Here is a 23,256-nt window from a genome sequence, read left to right as displayed (position 1 = left end):
CGTGGCGCTCAGCGCGGCGGGTGGATCGGCGGGGCCGCCGCGCCGAGAGGAGGACCGGCCCCGCCCCGCCCCGCCCCGCCCCACAGAGCGGCCCGGCCCGGCCCCTTGTCCTGCGTGCTGTGGGAAGCGCGGAGTCGCTCGGGCGAAGGCTGAGAGGGGCTTGTGGGACGGCCATGGCACCGCTGAGGGACTGCAAGGTACGGGTGGGCCGGAGAGGAGCGGCGCAATGACGGAGCCGAGCCGAGCCGAGGGGCCTTTGCGCGGCCGCAGGTGGCCGGGCGGCTGTGCCCGCTGTGCCCGCGGGTCCCGCAGCTGCCGGGAGAGTGGGCGGCGAGGGCGAGCAGGTCTCTGCTTCGGCCACCGCCGGGCAAGGAGCCCGAGCTTGGGAACTGCGGCCGCTGCGGCTGGGAGGGGCGCGGGAAGCCGGGCCTGGCGCCGTGCGGCCTCGTCCGGGGTCGTCCCGAGAGGCGCTGTTTGGGGAGCTTCGCTCGCCCTGGGGCTCGGACGGCGGGCTGAGTGCTGCCCGCTTCCCTCTGGGGGAAGCCAGGTAACCCGTGAGCTGCAGCCCTGCCTCGGCTGCTGTCTCGCCGATTTTCTGCTCGCTTCTTTCTGAACTCACGCTTGCGTGTTGTAAGAAAAGGAAAAAAGTTTGTGATTTGATATTGTCGAGTACTTCCAGGCGTGCAGTGTGAACTCTCCGGTACTTGAATGGTTGGAATGTGAGCCTTTAACGAAATTTCAGTGAGAAATCTTTAGAATATCGTTTTTAAAAAATGTCTCCCAATCTACCTACTGGTTTTGACAAGGATGGAACTCAGTGTGTGATTAAGTTGGCAAAGGAAGCACCTGAGATTGGGAGGTGACCAACTCGTGGTTGCGTTGCCACCCTGTGTGGGAAAGCACTGCTCTGCTGTGAGGTGCAGAAAACCAGGGCCTTCATTCAGCATGTGACAGTTCCACGTGAGGTGTGCCTGCAGCAGAGGAACTTGTCAAAAGGGAACTATAATGAGTTGAGAATCGTTCTTGCATTTGGAGGTCTGTAGGCCGTTAAGTTTTACCATTTACAGTGTGTTGGTTCTTCCTCCCCCCTGCTAACCACAGCTAATGGAGTTGATTGTCATAACGTAATGTCACATGTACTTACGGCTGCAGAAAATGTTTCTGTGGCTGCCCAAGTTGTCTGTACAGCACAAGAACACAACAACAAAACGTAGTTGAAAAGCGTCAGCAAATCATCGCTTTTGAAGTCTGCTGGCTGTGTGTGGGCAAGCAGGGCATGGAATACGCAGTTCTTTTTTTGTCTATTGTGCAGGCCTGGCAGGATGCTGGACTTGGGCTGTCGACCGCTAGCAACGAAGCCTGTAAGCTATTTGATGCTGCGCTAAGCCAGGTATGACATGAAGCAAAAGTAAGAGAAGGAGGGTCTTGTGCACCAAGTAGTCTTTGCTGTAGCTGACTTTTGAATTTCGGACTGTCTGGAAGATGAGAAGATGGATCTGTTTTTATCGATTGAGGAAAGAACACTTAAGCAGTCACTGCTAGTGTGTACTTAGACGCACGCCCGTGATTCTTTCCCACAGCAGAGTCAAATCTAACAGGTGAGTTGTGGTCTCAGAGGTGTTACGCTCTCGCGCATTTTCTGGGAATAGGCTGAGGAGCCAGAGCCTGAGACTGAGGCTGAGTTCAGCCGCTGGCTGTCAGCAGAAAACCCAGTTAGCAGGGAGCTCTGCTGAGTGTTGCAGCTGAGGGAAAAGCTTCAGCTGGTATGCTTATCACCCCTCACACTAGAGAATCATGGAGGAGACATATGCTGCTTAGAAACTGAAGACTGTTAGTTCTGCTGGTGGCCAGAGTACCTTAAAGAAAACATTTCCTCTGTTTTCTTCCTAAGTAAACTCAGTGTAGTAAGTGTAGAGATTCTCTTTTGTGTTGCTTCCTTTAACTTTAACCTGCCTGGGATCCTGGGCTACCTGATCTAGTGCCTGTTTGACTGGTTGGCAACCCTGCCAGCGGCAGGGGGTTTGGAACTAGATGATCTTGGAGGTCCCTTCTAGCGCAAGCCATTCTGTCATTGTGTGGGAGAACGAGAAGATGCCCAGCGTCGTTGGCACTGTCTCTCCCTTTTGCAGTATGCAACGTGGCGCAACGATGAGAATCTAGGAGGTATTGAAGGGTGTCTTTCCAAGTTAAAGGCTGCAGATCCAAATTTTGGTAAGTGTAACCTTCAGCTGTTTGCACGGGAAGTGCTGGATGCTACGTAAATCACTCCAAAATAATGCCTCTTGTTATTTATCTCCGTTTAACTTTCAATGGATTCAAAGAGCACAATAGTGTTATTTGATGTGGCTCTTTTTCTGCTACAAAACAGAATTTTTCAACATAGTGACCACTGCTAGCTATGGATTTTCTCCAGGGACGATGGAGAGCATGTGTGCCACGCTCGTAAAAATCTGCGCTAGCAGAGGTGGCCTCTTGTTGGCTCTGCTGAAGTGTATCACCTGCCAACTCGCTGTGTTGACACCCACTGTTTGGTCTCCATAAGTGTTCAGCAAGCGTCAGTAAGGTCAATAGTTGTCATTGCTTCCACGTGGAGGAATTCAGGGACGCTACTTTGCTTCATATGCACCTCCATGTTGTGGATCAGTGTAATAAAATGGGAGGTATTACTTTTGGAGCAGCCCTTCTACCCTGTTTCTTTGTGTTCACTGTACTTCATTTTGGCAAGTAGCAACTGGTGTGTGGGGTAGAATTCTGTAATTCGTCGTTAGAGGGGGGAGCAGGCTGTGGTGATGTTTCCGTGTTTTTTCACTCAAGTCCTCTGTAATGCCTGTCCTGAAGGGCAATGAAAACTGGAAGCTTATGAGTCTTTGCTACAAAGGGGACCCATTTTCAACCAAGCCAACCCAACCCTGTTCATGCTCTTGTAGAGATGAATTACGTTCATTGCTGTACTGCTCATGATGTGACTTGTTGATTTCCATAGTCATGGGACATGTCATTGCTAACGGATTGGAGCTTATTGGCACTGGAAGCTCAGTGCGGCTCAACAGAGATCTGGGCAGTGCGCTGAAAGCAATGATGACGCTGTCAAGATCTCAGCCTCTGACTGAGCGGGAGAAGCTTCACGTATTGGCCTTGGACATGTTTGCCAGTGGGTAAGTGGCTGGCCCTGTGGGGAAGGGGACAGTGGCTGGTTTTGTCATTCAGGGCCTTCTTGCTGTTGCAGCGTACTGCTGCCTTAGGCAGAAATGGGGTACTTTTATGCGTAACTCCTCGAAGGTCTAGTGTAATATAATGCAGTCCTGAACCCACACTAGCAATTCTTCAAAAGTACTTTTCACAGAATTGCAGGGGTTGGAAAGGACCCCAAAAAACTGTTGAGTCAAACCCCCTGCGTTCCCTGCAGCATGTTGCACAGGTAGGCGTCCAGATGAGCCTTGAATATCTCCATTAAAGGATGCTCCCCAGCCTCTCTGGGCAAGCTGTTCCAGTGCCCCTAGTGTCAGAAAGTGGAGTGGGAGATGCTTTACAGAACTGCTGATACTAGCATTATTGTTCCATTCAGTACGATGAATTTCTGTGCACTCTAGAGAAGAAACCATTCACTTTTATTGTTCATCAAACATGTGAACGTGGCTTTACCTCACGTAATTCATAGCAAAGGTAAAGAGGAAGCTACCGAAGCCCTGCTAGTGTGAGTTCAGTTCCCACTGGAGCAAAGGTGTCTGTGTGCCTATGACTGTAGATTAATTATTGAATTATAGAATTGCTTAGCATGTAAAACATCTTCACGAAGATCAGGCTGAACTACCAAGTTCCGTCATTACACCAGGTTCTGCAGTGTAAATACTTCTGGGAAGGGAGGGGCTGGGACTCCACCGCTTCCCTAGGGAAGCTGTTCCACTGGCAGCCCCCTGACTGCGACCTCCTTTCAGGTAGACCCCTTAGCCTCTTCCCAACAGAACAGCCTGTTCCCTCTCTTGCTCCTGAAATGTCTTGTTTTGCAGTCCCTTTGACTTTGTTGCTCTTCTGTGACCGTGTTCCAGCAACTCGGTATCATTTTTGTAGTGAGAGGCCCAAAAGCGAACACAGTAGTCAAGGTGCAGCCTCACTATTGCTGAGTATGGGCCCAATCCTTTTCCTCCTCTCATTGACCACACTATTTCTGCTGCAGGCCTGGATGCCATTGGCCTTGCTGGCTACCTGGGCACACTGCTGGCTCACATTCAGCTGGTTGTCAGCCAGCACCCACCGCCAGCTCATTTTCTGCTGAGCAACTTTGCAGCCACTCGTGCCCAGGTCTGTACCACTGTATGGGGTTGTTGTGACTCCAGTGTAGGACTGGGGGCTTAGCCCTGTTGAATGTCATGCAGTTGGACTTAGCCCTTTGATCCAGCCTCTCCACATCCATCTGCAGAGCCTTCCAGCTCCCAAGCAGATAGCAGCAGATCTCTCTGTCCCAAGTTCACGTTCAATCTCGGGAAAATCTTTATGGTTCAAGCTTGTCTCTTTTTCCTTGCCTTTTGCAGCTTTTGTAAGAGTACTTCTTATGTGATTTCCCAGTAAGTGCCCTGCTTAAACAATGTCATTGTTTCTCAAAGGAAAAAACAGACGTAACTAAAATTTGTTCAAGAAGAAAAAGGCATTTGTTGTTGAATCTTCTCTTTTTCAGAATAGGAGGAGTTTAGAACTGACAGCAGGGGCAGGTATGCATGTCTTCTTTCAACGATTAAAATTCTTGTTTATAGACAGCTTCCAAAAGCTTGTGATGTATGGGAACAGATTCTACAGAACCATCCGACTGACTTGCTAGCCCTCAAATTTTCCCATGACACTTATTTCTACTTAGGATATCAAATACAAATGCGAGATTCTGTTGCTCGGGTTTTTCCTTTCTGGACACCTGACGTTCCTCTGAGCAGGTAGGTCATGCTTCACTTTCAAAATTGCTCCGTATCTGATGTATGCATACTCTTTTGTTTTAGGTTCAACACATCTAAATAATAGGATCTGTTAGAAACAGGAGCGTAGACAAGATTAACAGCTTCTAGATGAAGTTGAGTGAATTATGGGTGACGCCAGCTCGATCATCTCCCCCGCATCCCTGCTGACACTGTTAGTGAGGTTGTTCTGTTCAGTTTTCAGGAGTGAGCAGTGGCTCACTCAGTGACTTTTGCTGTCAGATAAGGCTCGTGTCATGTAACGCCTAAGGTGGAATGGTGTACTCACTGCAGGCGGGGGCAAAATGCCCTCAGGCTCTTGTGTGCCCATTTCCTTGTTCCTTTTTTTTCCTGTGGACAAACGCACTGTACCTCAATATCCAGGACAGAATGCTTTTCTCTTCCACAAACAGTGAAGACAGTGTAAACTGAATATTAAGCTAGCAATGAAGCTATGGCATCGCGCAGTCTCACGGCTCAGAAGGCAGTGTCATTTTTCCATCAGTGTCAACTGACGCAAATGTGAAATCCTTTGTTCTTATGTGCGCTACTGGCATTTGTTGGGGAGGTTAGGCTTAGCAGCTTGGACAGGGTTTTTGTCAGTTTCTTTGGCACAAGAAGGTGTGTGCTACAGAGGGGCGTACAGTCTGTGGTCTAATTAATTGTGAAGCAGTGGGAAATACCCGTTTACCAAACTTTCCTTGTTATCTAAAAATCTGGCAATTATTTTGTGTCCTCAGACTGACAGGCATGTGGAGTTGCGTATGAATTTATACTTCTGCAAAAACTAAGTATATATTTAAAAGCCAACAAACAACAAAACTGAACAACGCACCCAGAGGTCTTTATTCCTCAGGTGCAACATTTTTGCCTTCTGAGTTTGAAACCAAAAGCTAAGCAGGTGTTTTCAGAAAAAGAAGAATATCCTGTGGTGCTTGGCCCTCTGTGATTCTGCAAATACAGTATCAGTTAAACATTTCTTAAACTGACTGCATCGGGTACATTCATAGGAGCGTAGAACAGCCAAGCTTCCCTGTACATTGGGCCTTTATTGCTTAACGACGGTACCTTTTGCTTTTACATTGTCTTCAACTGATTTGGAAAAGCCTCATTGCATGAAGGTGCTTGTGTATAGTGGGCAGTGAAGAAAGTGTGAAGACAGTGCAGATGGCTGCAGTCGTATGTGTTGCCTTTGGGTTTCTCCCCCTCGCCATATTTGAAATGTAAATCTGAAATCACTTGTGGGTGCTTTCTGTTTCCTTTGTTGTTAAAATTCAATTTTAATTTAATTTTAATTTAATTTTAAGAACGGTTTTGAGTTAAATGCTGCTTCTAGTACATTTTTCAGTCCTTGCTTAAATGTAGTTCTGAATGAGTGAAGTGTTCTTTTCTGTTTTGCTTAGCTACGTGAAGGGCTTCTACTCTTTTGGACTCATGGAAACAAACTTTTTTGATCGTGCAGAGAAGCTTGCCCGTGAGGTAAACTGCCCGTTCTTGATGGCAAAATGTTTTTAGAGTTGTCAGTCATGTGCTCCCTATCTCTGAGTGATGTTTTGCACAAGTGCTGTAAACTGACAGTGAGCAGCTGAGTGTACAGTGTTCCTGGGGATCAAAATTAGTCTGCATATTCCCTCTTTATAACGATAGTAGTTGTGTTTGATCTTCTGCAGTCTGCAGGATTATTGCTGTTGCCTTGTGGTCTTGGACGGAGTTAATCTCTAATGGGTATCTTGGCAAGGTTCTGTTGCATCTGGAACAGATGAAACTGCTACTGACTAACCTTACCAAATGGCTAAGATATAATAGAAATTGGTTATTTGCCAGTTTGAGAGAATCATCACGTTTTCCTTTTTTCACTCACAGGCTTTGGATATAGAGCGGACAGATGCGTGGTCTGTTCATACTGTAGCTCACGTAAATGAAATGAAAGCAGAGGTGGAGAAAGGGTTGGCGTTCATGAAGGAAACAGAAGACAACTGGAAGGTAAGCTTTGTCACAGCATCTCTGAAAAATATCTTTGTAGGTCGTCTTTGCCTGCTCCAGCCAAGTCCTGCAGTTCTTCATCTCATTCCTTTCTGCCTGTGTATGTGTTACAAGCAATGCAAGGTATTCAGAAATGAGTAGAAGACTTCACTTGAGGTGCTGTTATCCATGCTGATTTTGAAGCACGAGGCAGAAAAATGTCCATTCTGAAAGGCACGTACTCTGGACCACCTCAAGCCATCTTTACTGAGATTACTCGGATGCCAAATTGCACAGGAGATTTAGTGCAGGTTTTCTTTACATGGTAGTTTTTATTGTTCCTCTCACAGAAACGCAGTTGCCTATCATTGGATGTGAGTTTGAGCACAAAATCAGAGGGGTTACATCAGGTCAGCCGAGGGACCTCCGTGCTAGTGTGGCTTAGTCTTAAATGGGAATGTTTTTCCTCCAGAACTGTTGCAGTGAGTTCTCATAGCCTGTTTCTATTTAGTGATTTGAGCACCCTGGAATTTGCTTAGCAAATTCTTGCTTAGCAGTTTAATCTCATTCAGAACTACAGGTCAGAATCAGAAGAGGGGTTTTGTTTTTTTCAGTGAGGTAATCTCGTATTCTTAGTCATATGAAGTACAAGCTAGGGAAGAGCATTTGAGCTCCTGGTGTCAGCTGGGAAGTATGGTGCAAGGTTGGTAATGGTCAGGGAATATTCATCTCATCTGAGGAACTGCCCACGTATCTGGTATCTATTTTGTAGTCGGTAGTAAGACATAAGTTTGAGAAGTGATTACTCAGTCTGAGATGGAAATGTAGGTGAGTAGGAGGAATGGCCCTCATAAGGTGGGCCTTTCCTGCACACTGTCTAGCCACATTGCTTCGGTCAAGACCCTTACATGTTAGATGAGACAAATCTTACTCTTGTGACAGACAGTTTGTGGATTTTTTTCCGAAGGAGTGCTGCAAAAGGGTGAATTCTCCTGAGGCATCCAAGGGCAGTTCTTCTCTGGAAAAAGACTTGGGGAAACTTTGATTTTTGTAGTGTCTGCCTGAATTGGAAAGGAGCGAGTGTGAGAGTGAGAGATTTCATGTAGGCCAGCAGATGTGAAGTTCTTGTCTGTGCTGTCTTTTGGAGCACTCGGCAGTTGAAGAGGAAAACCGAAATCTGCCTAGGTATGTTGAGATGAGAAGTTATTGTGTAAATCATAATATTTCTCTCCTTTTTCTTTTTTGCAGGGCAGTGATATGCTTGCTTGCCACAATTACTGGCACTGGGCTTTATACTTTATGGAAAAGGTATGAGATATTTTCATACTGATGATTTATGGTCCAGACAGAGAATTCATCCAATGCTAGCTAAAAGGCAGTCCTAGCATTTATAGGGATTTATAGGTTATTTCAAGGGACGCTGCTATAAAATAGCACAATGACGTTTTTACAGGATAGTCCTGTAGTACCATTATTTTGGCAACTTTTAATTACACTGAACAAAGATCCATTATCTTTGCTAGAATGTTGGAGGATTGCTGTGAAATAATCTCACTGATTACACCTGGCACGATTATTTGATGGATATAAGAACTTGGATCACCTATTTTTAGGAAAAAAAATTACAGAAAGTTCTCTTCAAATTCAGTACAAAGCTGCTGACCTCAAAATTGACTGACTGAAACAAGACACTAATCTCTGTAGTTCAATCTCTGTAATTCAAGTGATTTAGGATCTAGTGAAACTCTTTTGTAATGATTGCAACTTGCCCAGCATATCAGGTTGCAGTGCAGAATTTCCTTGGAGTTCATAATGCTTAGCACTCGTCACATTTGTCTCCTTAATGAATTGAGCCCAATTTCATTGAAGAGGTGCCGTCCTTTGGTCAGAACACAGTGTCAGTTGTTTCTGCTTCGTAGTAATGACATAGAAAGCATAGCTCTCAACAGTAGTTGAGGATTCTGAAAGGAAGATGAGAAAGAGATGAAACCTCATCTTTCTCCCTCGTGTGGAACACGCACCAGTATTTGTTCTCATTATTGAAAGCAAATTAAATATACTGGTTATTTTAGCTAGTAAATCCTGCTTTATCTTGGTCTTTCTTTCTTTTTGTTCTTTTTTTTTCTGAAGTCAGGAGACAAGGAAGTAATGTTATGGCATTTCTTAATTGTATTTATATCTTTGGTTGCTCCCCATCTCTCTTGCTTAGTCTTCCAGAATATTAATCACATGGTCCTTGTTTGCTTTTACAGGGGGAACATGAGGCCGCTTTGACAATTTATGACAACCATGTGAGTCGGAGCCTTTTATATTTACTGAAGGGCATGCTGCAGATTGTGATATGTGTTTTCTTCCTTCTGCAAGACGTTGAAACCTACCGCAGTGTGCTGTGCATATGTAATATTTACATCTCTTGTTAGGAAAGTGATTTCTCACCACGTGAAATGCCCAAAAACCTGTGTCTCTCTTATTCGTGTTCTTTAGGTCTCAGGTTTTTTTTGTTTTGTTTTGTTTGTTTTGTTTTGTTTGGTGGTAAAGAAGAGGCAGCTTTTTAGAAGGATGTAAAACGTTTGTCCTATAAACTCAAGTTACTCATGCGAATAATTGATTTTGCACTTCAGATATTCACAGAAGCAGGTCTTTGCATTCCTAGTTAATGTGCTCCGGTGCTGTACTGTGTACATTTCAACACAATCTTAGTAAATAAAATCAAATTTGGTAGGATAGCACGTATTTGTAAGGACTGTAAAAGTAATGTTGTCATTAAGAAAGTTGTTGTGCAGAGTCCTGTCTACTAACTCTGGCATAGTGAAGTAATATTTATGGCACAAGATTGGGAGGGAAAAAAAAAATTGGTGACCCTCTGTGCTTACGGAGTTGAACTCGATACCAGGTAAAACAAGACAAGTGAAGCAGCACGGAAGCGTTCTTCACTTCAGATTGCTGTATTTGGGAACAGTGCAGTTAGCAGTGCAACTTTGAGACAGGTATTTTGGGTTGAATGAGAACATCAAGTTCCTTTTGTACAGTGCACGTAAGTTGGATTATCTGAGTAATTTCCTGGTAGCACAGCTTATGAGCGCTTGTGATTACAGATAGCTCCCCGGTTCCTGTCAAGTGGAAGCATGCTGGATTTGGTAGATAGCTCTTCGATGCTGTACAGGCTTCATCTGGAAGGTAGGATATCCCACTGTAATTCTTTTTGAGCAGTGAGGGGAATGGCTGAACTTCCTATCTGCCTGCCAATGCAGAGTGGTGAATGAATTTCTTATTTGGCTTGGCTCACATGCACTGCTTTTGTTTTACCTATTTCTCTGTCTTTATGTGATTCCGCAAGTTTTCTCACTTCTGCCCTTCTGATTCCTCTCCCCGTTGCAAATGTGGGGAGATCCTCCCATAATGCAATCTAGAGTATTGGTGATAAATTACTGACAGTCAGTGAACCCTTTGCCCGGATAAGGCAGGCTGTAACTAGACATTGCAATATAATTTTGCCACGTCAGAGACTGTGTTTTTGAGTTCAGTAGCAGTGCTATCCATGGCACGTGATGCTGATACATACTACTAAGCAGTGCTCTTGCCCTTGGTATTTTTATTAAAATAATATCTTTTACTGACAGGTGTGAAGCTTGGAGACAGGTGGGACAATGTCCTGAAGCGTGCAAAGCAGCACAGCAAAGACCACGTTCTTCTTTTCAACGATGCACACGTGTTGATGTCCTCACTTGGAGCCAAAGACCACAAAACTACGAATGAGCTTTTAACAACTCTTCAAGAACTTGCCAAGTAGGTTACGTGAACTAAAGTACTGTGTTGAATAAATATTTTGGCCTCTGAGCATCTGAGGGATGGTTTGTGTGGCTTGCAGAAGTGTTCCCACACGCTCCTCTCTGCTTTACTGCCTCACTGGGTGAGGCCTGGTTTAAATAGAGCAGTGTCCATTTAGGTCACCTCTGTAATTGTTTTTGTGAGTTGATGTCGAGAGGAGCTTCTGTTTGTGGTAAGCAAGAATCTCTTGTGTTTGTCACAGCCCCTATGGAACGTTTGCCTTGTATTTTCTTGCTGTGTGTTCGTACTAAGTTACGTTATGTGCAGCGATAAAGGATTTCACCTGCATAACAATACGGACACTGTGCAGCGTGCCAGCTGTCTGTGCTGGTTCTTTCTGCTCTGTTTTAAAAGAAAGTAACAGTTAGCTGGTAGTGAGACTGTCATAGTCCCTCTCTGGGAAATTGATTTCTAAGCAGTGCTGGAATAGTTCTTGAGAATTTTGCTTTCGAGTTCACTTACTTGCATGAATTGTGCATTGAAGCTTTTCAACTTAACAGTGTTGTGTTTTTCACTCACACCTTGATCAGAATTAAAATCAGGGCAGACTTCTCTGGCTTTTTCCCAGCCAAGGTGATATGTTGCAAAGGCTTGGACTGGTGACGTGTGTGAATGTGTGCAGAATGAAATCTGATTGACTGATGAGTAATGATAGAATCATAGAGTCACAAGGTTGGAAACAGCATATAAGATCTTCTAGTCCAGCCGTCTCTCATCACCATTGCCAGCACAAGCACTACACCATAATAAAAAGGTGCAAGTAAAATAACCTCAGCAAAAGTAACCTGAAAAGTAAGTATGGTACCTGAAATATCACGCTTGGTTGAGTCAAAAGTAATTCTGTCTGCAGGCAGTGCCAGGCTGGCATTAAGTGTGCGTATTTCTGATTTGATTTATGAGAGTTAATCACTTTCTCATTGTACAGAGAACCTGGCGAAGACCACGAGCTTTCTCTGGCTCCCAGTGTGGGGTTGCCATTACTGCAGGCTTTGGTGGAGTTTGAGAATGGGAACTGTGACAAAGCTGTAGATCTGCTGTACCCGATCCGTTACCAACTGATCCAGCTAGGAGGCAGTAATGCTCAGGTAAAGGACATCAACAGAAGGTGTGACCCGAGATGTGACTCGGTCCACTTTCAGTAGCCTCCCTTAGGTGCTTTCATTATTAAGAGCCCTTGATTCCTAGAAAAGGGAACAAGCGAGCTGTGCTTGTGACTGAGTCCTGTTTGCCAGCACTTAGCAGCAGTGTCAGCTATTCAAGGTGCCAACAGGAAAACTTCACTTGGGGGCTGTTTTGTAACCAGCAGTACTTTCTCGGTTACTTACTAACTTAGCTCTTGACTCACTTCTTTTTTCAGAGGGATATTTTCAGCCAGCTATTGATTCATGCTGCTTTAAATTGCAAATCCCAAGCCAAACAAAACCTCGCTAAGTGAGTATTTTTCCTGGTAATTTTTTCTTTCTGTGGTGATAGGACTGTTTTAAAGTCAGGATGTAGCAGAGTAGCTCCAAACAACTGCGTCCGTGCTGAAATTACACGCAAGCATTCGCGCTGAATGTAGTAACACTTAACTAAGATGAGAAGCACAGTAGCTGTCTGTTCCAGAAGGGCAGTCTTATAGTATGGATGATTCGTTTGTGTTTGTTGAAGGGCAGTTGACTTTCAGATGTTCTGTCTTACCCTGTGGCATCTTGCCACTTGGTTGTGTACTTAATGGACTCCTAAGGTTTGGTGACCTGCTGGAAATCAAGATCATCCTAATGCTAGCAGCTGTTTTCCTGGCAAATAGGATGAACAGATTCTGATATGCCTGCTTGCTTTCGTGCAAATCACAAGAGTTTTGTTTAGTAGAAATCATAGGTGTTCCTCGTTGTCCTGCTGAGAGTTCTGTTTAAATTTATTAACTGAGCCTGCTGTGCAGTTAAAGGAACGCCTGTCTCCTCAGGACAACGTGAAGCCTTGCCTGTTTGCCTCTTGAAGTCTTTTTGAAACACGAGTAGTAGATGGAATATCAGAACGACTGTTTTGTGCCCTCTGCGTGCTGGTTTTCAGTCTGTGTCAGTGTTGGAAAGAACTCTTCTGCCTGATCTGAGTGCCAAGGCCAGATGTTTTCAGCGAAGGAAATCAAGAGCAGGTCTTTAGGTGTTGTCTTCCTGCTCTTGTAGGGCTGTTGCTGAGAGTCTTATGGGAAAAGTGATGTGCTCAGTGACTTTCTTCCCGTTTTCCTGCCACTTATTCTCCTTTTTCAGGTGCCTCCTGAGAGAGCGTGATGTGATGAGACCAAATTCACCAATGACAGAGCGACTCATAAGGAGGGCAGCGGCTGTTCATTCAGTGGCATAAATCTGTCCTCACTGCTAGCAATAAGCTCATCAATCAAAGTCTGGGTGCTTTGGGTGGAGGGATGCAGTGCTGTAAAGCATGCTGGAGAATCCCTAGGAGCGAGAGATCTGATGACAGCTTACTTGGAAGATACAACCTGAAATGCAACAGCTTTAAATCCTGGATGATTCCCCAAGGAAATTAGAAGATTACCTGCTTGTAATGCGCAGCTACCTGAATCTTCCTGGGACACCGTTTTCTAGTAGAGTTTCTGTGCAGTTCCCTCTGGGCGTGCTCATATTCAGTACAGTAGCAGTGCCAGGCTTTCAGTCATTCATTGGCCCAGTTTGTTACTTGGTGAAAATATGTTAAATAATCAGTAAACTTTCCAGACAATTCAAACATTTGTGTTACAGATTTAGACACGCATCTTTTGAGACAGATACATACATGCAAGCACGCTTAATAAGAAATTTAATTAGTGGTAAGAAAATTATGACTATCAGAAGGTGAGGGAAGAGGGCTTAGTGCAAAATTATTATGGTACATAGTTGCAGACTTCTTGGAGACAGCGTGGCTCGTGTGTTAGCTGGTCGGTAAAGGGAAAAAACAGAAAGAGCAGGTAAAAAGAGTTCTCTTCAGCAGGCACTGAGAACAGGAACGCTACAGAACACTCAATGGCCCCCTCTCTCTATATTCTGGAAAAATAAGTAATAATAAATAAATAAAAAAAATCCCCAGCCATCCCAACGTTTGCACTCTTTATGGCATGTTTGGTTCAGTGACTTTTTGGCAGTAAAAGTTCTGTTTCAGCAAAAAAGGGCAGTGCAAGGGTAATGCATAAGCTAGAAAGTTTCTTGTTCACTCTTGACTGCTTTAAAGAACCTGATCTTAAAGAGCAGCTTTAGTAATAATATTGCTAACCAACAAGATAACCTTTGCTGTAATGGCCAGTGAGAAAGTGAGCAAGGATGTAGAACCACTGACAGCCCCCTGTCATGTTATTTGCTCAAGTAACAATAAATTTCTCTTTTCTGGATAGAGGTGCTTTTGGGGTTGTGATGGAAAATGTCCTTTCTAGTAGGTGATCTTGGATATTGCCAACTGCCCATTGCTGTCACAAGCTGCCAGGTCAGAAAGTTCACTGCGTGTGCACAGTGCCTGGGATATTTCTTCTCCCAAGTGCATGCTCTGATGAGGAGCAGCAGGCGGTGGTGCCTGGCAGCGAGCAGATGAGGGCCATGTTGGGAGGAATGGGTTAAAAATGGAAGCTTGGTGAGAAGGATAGGATATCCTTGGAATGTTGGACAAGCAGAACATTTGTGTACGGACAATATAGGTGATTCTTATATGTGAAGTACCCTGTGGGATGTGCTGGAGCTTTCGGTCTTGATGTGGAAAAGATCACAGCCTACTGAAGAGCAGGGCACAGTGGTAGACATCACTTGTGCAAACCCTTGATAAACAGGCATGAGCAGCAGACTGGTGACTCCCTGGAATGAGTGGATTTCAGTTGTTGCCTGTGTCTATGCTTGTGTGCCTCTGCCTGGGTGTTGCTTAGGGAATGCTCTGGTTAGAGAGGAATGGAAAAGAAATGTGTTCTTCTGTTTTCACTGTGGGTCTGTGATTGTTCCTGCTCCCTATCTGTGTTGACCCACCTGGGCAGGCAAGCAGTGCCCAATACATCGGATGACAGTGGTGGTGGCAAAGGCTGCCCAAATTGTACAAGCTAAGCAGCATGGCTATCTAGTGCAATTGCAAAAATAAAAGCGAGGAGTCTTTGGAGAATGGAAGAGAGAAAGTCACCACCACAGTTTCCAGCGTAGCTCATAGTTTTGCACTGATGCCAGGAACTTGTTCAAATACCATGGGAATGGGAGAAAGCCAGGAAAGTTGGCAGCAAGCAAGGCACAGTGGGTTTTGTCCTAAGGGGTTTCTTACTCTTAGGGAATTCCTCCACCAGAGTGCTTTCTTTTCTTGGGGAATACCTCTCCAAAGTACTTACGTGAGTGGGGACCTTTTATACCCTGCTTCTCAGTTCATTTTTTTCCTTCTTCTTTTCTCTCTGTTAGGGTCATGCTCCTGGCCCTCCAGATAAGCCAGCAGGGAGTGGTGCCTTTGATACCATGGACAAGCATTGCTGCTTTTTGCAGTGGTTGGCTCATTCAAGCCACACCCCCAAAAAAGGCTCCTTGCCCCCCTTCTGCTCATCTCTACAATCATGACCACAAGTAATGTGGCACAGTAACACCTACCACTCGCCCCCCTAGAAAATAACCAGTACTCAGATAGAGTCTTATCACCAAAAAAGGCCTCACAAAGGGAGCGTTGAGCCAGGGAGAATAAAGAGAGGGGTTCAGAAATCGTCTTTCACAGACTGCAACCCACGTGTTGTTTTTTTCTTACTTTGCCATTCCAATTCCCTGCCCATCCTGTTGTATAGGCAGAGAGCAACCAACTAGCTGGGCTAGTTACCTTCCCAGCTGGGTCAGCAGACTGCACCCCAGCAACATGTGCTGCTGAAATGGGTGCAAAATATCCTCTGCAGAATTTGTCTCTGCTGAGAAAATCTCAGTAACAAAAGTTTAAATCCTACAAAATCCATGGGAAAAAACCACAAGAAAATAATTTAAAACATTTATTTGAAACACAAGTGTTACAGACTAGAGGTGGTCTGGAAAATAATATCTTGCTTTGCTCTTATTACAAGACAAACCATTTTTCCCCGTTTGCTTTTCTTTTCTCAAGGCCCGAATGTCACTGAACTCTCTTCTCAGCTTGCCCGTTGGGCACACCGTGGCAAAGATTGGGGTCACTTCTTTTGGCCGTTCTACAGATTGGAAAACACAGCATCTTTTTCATCCTTTGCAGGAGGAAAGCAACCGCTCTTGCTTCATCAGGTGGTTCTTCACAGACAAGTTGTTTCCTATCTCCATAGGCAGACATAATAACAGCTTGGAAGAGGTTGATCAAAACACAGGTCATCACCAGCAGGAAGGAGGTGAGGAAAAAACCACCCAGCAGCCTGCTGGATGAAAATGCAGTATCTCTGAAAGCAGACACGCAGTAAGAGAATACGGTCTGAGCTGAGTGAATCATATTATTGTAATTCCATTCATGCTGGCCAAACACAAGGTAGCCAAAAGCCATAAAGATAGAGAAGTACACCACCACCACAGAGGCCATTGAGGAGATCCCAGGAAGGGCTGCCAAGATTGATCTTTGAGCCAGACGCACCTCATGAAACAACTGAGAATACTTTAGTGTCTTCAAAACTGCAAGAAATGCCAAAAAGCCCAAAGTATTCCTTAGATTCTGATCTAGATGAGAAGCTGCGTGAAAAGGAATGAAATCGTTTGGATAAAGTAAGAAAAAATGAACGATATCAGCTCCCATCTTGAACTTTAAAACCTGGAAAGGAACAATCAGGAAGAATGCCAATTTTAAGATGAAGCTGATTGTCCTGGAAATATTTTTTTTTCCTTGGACCATGCTGTAGAGGCCATCTGCAACGTACATGAGCAGAAAGGCAACAGCAGCTAGGAAAAACAATTGTTGACCTTTAGTTTGCTGATGGAAAATGGGGACAGCAAATGAGTGTACTGACAAAGTTGGTTTTATGATCCCAAAATCAGACAGTTCAAATATGACTGAGATGCTGCAAAAGAGATCTCCATCAGAGTTGAACGTAGTCAGTTCGATGATCACAGCCCAGGTCTTTTCATCAAGCCAGTTGCTCTCCTGCAGCAAATCCAGCCTTGTTGTTGAATTATGTCTTCCTTCTTCAGGAAAAAAGTAAAACGTGTATCCTCCCGGTCCATATGTGTGCAGATCTCCATATGAGAAGTAAGTCCAGGGAGCCCTGTTTGGTTGGTAAGTAAACCCAGGGTAACTGCTGGTTTCCTCGGAAAAAGAACGGTTGGCGACTTTTGTCCACGTGCCAGCATAGTCACCTTTCCCTTCGAGGTCCCTGCCGTATTTGTGAAGGCAGTGGCTTTTACTGATCACAAATTTATTTACAAAGCTGTGAGGGTGGAAACACGTTTTCTCAGTACCTTTAGCCCGCACTTGCCTCATCCTAGGCAAACCGATGATTTTGGATGAGCTGTCGGTAAGAAAAGTTGGCTGAACGTCGTTGTGGATCAAAGGCAAGAAGGTGTCGTTCACCCACATGTAAATATCTGCCAGCTTAACCACAGCAGGGAGTCTGGGAGAGAACTGGTTCCGAATAAATTGGTTGTAGTGGAAACTGATAGTGTTCTCAGTAGAATAAGCAAAACATAAGACAACTGCTAAAACCACAAGGTGACCGATAACATCTTTTGTGAAAATGAATGCCTTGGCCTTAATTTTTGCCGTTTCCAGCATCTTTGCAATTTCCTCATCTTTTAAAGGCTTGTACTGCTCGGTGTCTCTGATCTGGGCAAGCTTGAAGTGCTTCTCCCGCATCTCTTCTTCATTCATTGCTTCCTTTTCTGCTTTAATCTCAGAAGAGAGATCCTGGGTAAACCATGGAATGTTTTCACAGTATTTTGGACGAACTGTGTTCAAAGCTGAGTAACAACTTATTTTTATGATTGAAACAAAGAACACATTTTGAATAAAGGAAGTTGCCGACGCTAAAAGCCACTCCAGCGAAGTCTGGTAGCCGTAAGACAAACCATACAGTACAATGAAAAGTGACGATACCCCACTTACAATTATCACTAACACCCACGAGAGATAGACACACCACCAACAACAAACTATGGGTGGTCTCTTGCAAAAAGGCACAGAGCTAACGCTGAGTAGCTTGCTTTCTTCCTGCAAGTTACCTGCTTCTTTTGCGCACTGATTGCTGAAATTGGAATTTGACGGTAGTCTTCTCCGCCTGGCCTTAACCTTTGGACGGGAATTCTTTCCTGTTTGCTCCTTGTCTCCGGCGGTACTTGCACCTCCTTCAGAAACTGGGCAGTTACTGCTGTTCTGGGGAGCTCCCTGGCTTCTCGTCTTTTCCTCAGTTCTCTTCAAGTTATGTGTCGGGCCCTGAGAATCGCTGTGAGCAGGAACGTTCTCCGGGGAACTAATGCTACCAGATTGTGCTGACGTTTCTGAACGTTTCCTTTTTTGCGAATGTACTCTCCAGGTTTTAAGATTTCCAGGAAGGAGAGTTAGACTTCTCTCTGGGTTCTTCTGGGAATACTTAAATAAGGCCATTATAATCATTTCCACAGGTATTGTAATCAAAGCACATTCAATGCCTATGGCAATTGATCTCAAGTACCTCAGGTGTCTTGGAGATTCTTCATCCCTGTCAGCATTAAAGAACATAATGTTAACAAACAGGTTTAATAATAATATTGCTAGACAGGAAGATAACCTTTGGAGCCTGCTATAAGTGCCAGTGAGAACCTGAGCAAAAACGGAGAGCCATAGATGGCCCTCTTTCAGACCACTGGCCAGATCAATCAAAAAATAGTCCTTTCTGGATAGAGGTGCTTTTGGGTTGGTGACGGAAAATGTCCTTTCTAGTAAGCCATCTCCCTTGTCAAGGGCAAGCCATTTCCTGCACATAAAGAACCAGGTCTTCCGAGCGGACACGTGTTCAACTTTGGCTCTGCTTAAGAACCAGCCTGGCGATGGGCCTCTGTTATTGTGCCAGACCCTGAAGGCGCGGATGTCTCCCAGGTCTTCCTTCGTAGTCAAGAGAAAACAGTCAGTGCTTCCTCGATGGAAAGCAGGAAACTGTGGATGCCGCAAGCAGTGGATATCACTTGTGCCGTTCTGGCCGATGAGCTGAAGAAAAACGTCTGCGTTGGTTCCAGCTCCCCAGCGACTGCCGGTGTACAAAGTGACCAAAAAGCTGACTTTATCAAAGGGGTCGTTGTCAGGCAGAACTATAATTTTGTCTTTGCTGACCATCTCAGCCCTGTCTTTCCGCACGGCCCAGAGAGACAAAAGAAAGTAGGCTGCAAAAATGAAGAGCACTGTTAGAAGGGTCACGGGGTTCTTAGGGATGTCCGCTATTAGGTTTCCTTTGAGATCTACTCTGTTGGGGGTCACAATGACTTTGGCTGCCAGGAACTTGATGTCAAATGTGGATGTATTTGAGGCAGTGAGGACTGACCGGCTCCTGTGAGTCCACTTCATGCTGCAGACACAGTGTACCCGTTGCCAGTTGGTCAGGGAACCAAGTCTGCACGTGTCCTCCCTCCACTGATTTTGAACTCCCCCCAGAAACAAGCAGTGATCGCTAAAAGTGTGTATGCTCACCAACCTCATGTTTGGATACCTTGTGATGTACGGAGTCAGCAAGACAATGGAAATGTTCTGACTCTGGGCACCGCTTCCTCGAGCTGCGACGTTCAGCACTGACTCGGTGAGGCAGATGATGTAAGGAGCCTTGATGTTACACTCCTCATCCACTGCCTTCGTTTTGCTTGCCACCGTTGTCATGTTGTGAAAAGCATCAAAAGAGGCTATGGGAAAATTCTGAGTGACATTAGTGCCAGTGAACACGAGCACCTGGAAAGCCACTTCTAATTTTGTCAGGATCTGGATGTATATGATCTTGGTATCTCTGTTCACCTCCAGACTAAATCCTCCGGTTGTGTAGGTTTGTGTTTTATCAGGTCCCATTGCTAACTGAAATGTTGATGATTTGGTATCTTTCCTAGCAATAAGGACGTTTGCTTCTTCAGGCAGGATCCCTAGCAGATCCCCCTTAGCCTTGGTCTCTGCCATTTTGAAGCCCAAGATGGCTGTTGCAATTTCTGAAGTATAATTCAACCAAGGGAAAGGGTTTTCATCAAACTCAAACAGGGCAGTGGAAATGACGGCATCGTAAGACAACCTTGAAGAGTTTCCAGTTTTTAGTGTTGGATAGAAACAATTCCTACAGGCTTCTGTGGTAGAGAAAGCATTTGCAACATCCCAGTTTTCGTACTTCATCAAAGTGATTTTCCAGTTGCTGGTTTCCATGACAGTGTCTTCCTCCCCAGGGACTTTGCCTTGGAAAACAATCTCAGTTAAGTTTTCCATGATGGAGAAGACTTGCGTGACTGCACTAACATTGACCTTCCTGCGACGCAGTAGAGCAGCGCTTAGGATGTTGGACAAGCATTTTAGAATTCCACTGGTCTGAATTTCTGTTTGTTCAGACCAGCGGCTCTCATTCCTCTGTGTTTTCAACACCCCAGTTACTTCAGTCAGTTTTGTAATGGCAATCTCTTGCGATCGAGCATTCACTTCCTCAGGTTGCTCTGTGACTTGAAAAAGAGAGGCTACCACTTGGTTAATTTCCATCGTGCTCTCAACCGAAATATTCAGGGCTGCCTTAAGCAGGCTTTCCCTCAACTGAGCCTTGGGTATCAGGAGTGTTGGTGCGGCTTCGATGTAGTTTAGGACAGAAGCTGCAAGATAAGCCAAATAACCCGCATTAAAATAGTCTCCGGTCTGGAGATAAGCTGTCATGGGCGCACTTAAACCACTCACTGAGGCAAACAGTTCATGAAACACAACTGCTAGCGGTCGACTTCTCACTGGGTTCTGTGCTCTGACATGCAGACTCAGTTGGGTAAACGCCCCCAGAGAGTCACACACTTGAACGTACAGTGTCAGAGCATACCTCCGAGAGGGGACACCAACTGGGAGGGGAGATGGAGGCATTCTAGGCTGATAGCCGAAGTACACAATTGTGCCAAATGTGTTGTCCTCCACCGAGTTAATTTTGGCAGTTTTGGATACATCGGAAGCTACTATGACTTTGTAAGTCAGGGGTAAGTTGCTGTCCGAAAATCCACTGCACTGGACAACAAATTTTGTCAGGAAAGCTGTACCGCGGTGTGGGCTGACGCTACACTTGCCAGCCCTGGGTGGAGAGTTTACTTTAAATGCATATCTGTAGAGGGATGACCTACCGCCCCCGGTAGTCACTTTTAGTAGCAGTATGTATGATTGATCTGCAGTACTGGTAAAAGTCAGAGCATGTATAGAAAGGTACGCACCAGACCTGCCCGTTGAGGTTCTGGAAGACCAGTCAAAGCTAATTTCTGTAGAATTTTCCATCCAAAGCGACCAGTGGTAGACTATCTGGCTGCTTGTTTGACAGTTGAGGCATCTGCCTGACAACGTAAACCTCTCTGTCGGAATTACAGCGCTGCCACAGTTTTCAAGGCACGCCACATCCAGGAGAGGTGAGAAGCCAGACTGCACGTTTACGCTTTGGTCAGCATAACTCTGTCTTCCATCCTTTTGAATGACTAAACGGAAGTGGTAGACAGTGTTTCCCGGGAGCGATTCCGGTGCTAGCACTTGAACAGCCCCTGAAGATGTCAGCCACCTCAAATCCCTCTGGGCTGGATGACATTTATTTCCCGCACTGATTCTCATGCTTTCATAGTCCAATAGCTTCTTAGTGCAGTACCAAGTAAACGTGAGTCCCTTTAGTCGTTCCGGTGAATCGGGGTCGTAGGACACAGAGCCATCGAGAGTCCAATTATCAAAAAAGCCCACTGTCCGGAAGTTGCCTCCTGCAATACTTGCCACAAGATCACTTCTCTCTATCTTGACGAAAACCCTGTCTGTCTTACTGAAGGATCTTTTGGTCCCGAGCACGTATACTGAAGCAGTAAAATAGACCTGATACATTCCATAATCCAAGGTCCAGCTGGGAACCGTTAGCTGTACTGTGTTGACACCGTGCATCGCTGATGTATTTAAAGGTTGGTCCCAGTCTGGATTAGTTTTCATGTCCTTAACAGCATAGAATATCCACTGAGGCTTTATGGACACATGGAGGTTGCAGTCCACTAGCACTCTGGCATACAGGTAAAATGTTGTCCCCTTTTTCTGACGTATGACAGAGGTATGAAGAGGAGGTTTTTGAATTGTAACCGAGTTTAATTTGCAGGCTGCTTCCTGGTGAAGCACTGCCAGCTCTGTTGCTTTTGAAGTGTCATCCCTGACGCTTGGGAGAGCCGGTGTCAGTCCATTTCGGGTGCTGCTCACTTTTGCCACGAACCCTTGGTGTTTCTCAGGATCCCTGGGGAAAGCAGAGCAATGGAACAAGCAGGTGGCGCTTCTCGTGCCATCACGGTATGCGTGTGAGCTCTTCTGGGCGGCCCACCTTGCTGACATCTCAATGCTCAAGTTGCGATAAAGGCACTCAGGTGCGGCGCATGAGGCAGATGAGCACTGCACTGTAATGAGACTGGAGGCCACCGGCCAGAGAGCGCTTCCCAGGGAGAGGCCTGACTGGAGCGTGAACTGCCCTGACCAGAGGGAGGTGTTCTTCACCCAACCCCAATTCAGGTACCAGCGGCAGTGCGGCGGGGAGGCAGGCTGCCTCTCTGCGCTCTCTGCCTCCGCTGTCGCTCCTGGGGCTGGCCGGTACCTGTGGAAAGAGTTGTTTCTGCACTGAACATTGAAAAGGGCAATTGATGTAAAGAATTAAGCTGTAACATATCCTTAGAAATAACTGACGTGGAAAGTAAGAATACCGTATACATATTAGGAACATATATTAGGAACATAGCTACCGAATTACCTAACAAACACTTTCTCACAAAGCTGCAATAGATTTTGAATGTTCTAACCAGTATGGGTATAGTATTCTGAACTAGGAGACATACTGTGAGGTTGTTCATTAGAGCGGCGGAAGCAAAATACATCTAACAGACTTTCAAGGAGTCAGGGCCTTTACACAGAGCAGAACTGTCCCACTCTGTGGGAATGTTAGGATGCCATACACTGGCTCCAAGATACTGCCCTCTATCCTCCTCCCGAGCTTGTCTCTACGCAGGGACAGATTAGTATTACTATTGAAGCATCAGGAAAGCGTGTGAACCTGCATTACTCAGCCAACGAGGAACCAAGGTAGAAAGAGATCAGTGGCAGGCAATAGGGGATAAAAGATGTAACAGTGTTTTGTCGGGGCTCTCCTGCTTGCAGAAGGCCCGCCATTGCAATTGCGAATACAATCTGCTTTCTCAGAGAAACCGTACTAGAAAATTATTTGGATACTTCCAACATACCGCAGTCGCAAGGTGCCATTCCCCAGGCAGGACAGCCAGCCCTCGCCGCTGCGCCCTTCGGAGCCGCGTCCGGGAGCTCCGAGGCAGCTGACCGCCAGGGGCGGCGGCTGCATGCGCGGAGAGCAGGCTCGAAGGGCTAGCAGGGAAAAGGCGAGCAGCTGGAGCACAAAAAGAAGCGTCGGCATGGCGGC

At 45.6% G+C, this 23,256-nt stretch overlaps 2 protein-coding genes across 2 annotated transcripts; one reads left to right on the top strand and one right to left on the bottom strand.

Moving 5' to 3' along the window:
- Positions 1–173: 173 nt before the first annotated feature.
- On the top strand, positions 174–13,073 carry LOC306956108 (tetratricopeptide repeat protein 38-like; the record flags this gene model as incomplete). The annotated part of the gene is made up of 14 exons (XM_079547522.1): positions 174–197; positions 1,313–1,390; positions 2,130–2,211; positions 2,984–3,155; positions 4,749–4,922; positions 6,344–6,419; positions 6,804–6,923; positions 8,151–8,210; positions 9,155–9,193; positions 9,998–10,079; positions 10,523–10,688; positions 11,656–11,815; positions 12,088–12,161; positions 12,980–13,073. The coding sequence occupies 14 exons, from the start codon at positions 174–176 to the stop codon at positions 13,071–13,073; spliced, it is 1,401 nt and encodes a 466-aa protein (XP_079403648.1).
- Positions 13,074–15,809: 2,736 nt separating this feature from the next.
- On the bottom strand, positions 15,810–23,250 carry LOC306946954 (polycystin family receptor for egg jelly-like; the record flags this gene model as incomplete). Its single annotated transcript, XM_079536103.1, has 2 exons — positions 15,810–22,425; positions 23,066–23,250. 2 exons carry the CDS (start codon positions 23,248–23,250, stop codon positions 15,810–15,812), a joined length of 6,801 nt encoding a protein of 2,266 aa, XP_079392229.1.
- Positions 23,251–23,256: the final 6 nt, after the last annotated feature.

This window comes from Tetrao urogallus, assembly GCF_951394365.1.
Source record: "Tetrao urogallus genome assembly, chromosome: 1".
Taxonomy (NCBI): domain Eukaryota; kingdom Metazoa; phylum Chordata; class Aves; order Galliformes; family Phasianidae; genus Tetrao; species Tetrao urogallus.
The sequence above is the reverse complement of the archived record's forward strand: the minus strand, read 5'-3'. Positions and strand labels throughout refer to the sequence as shown.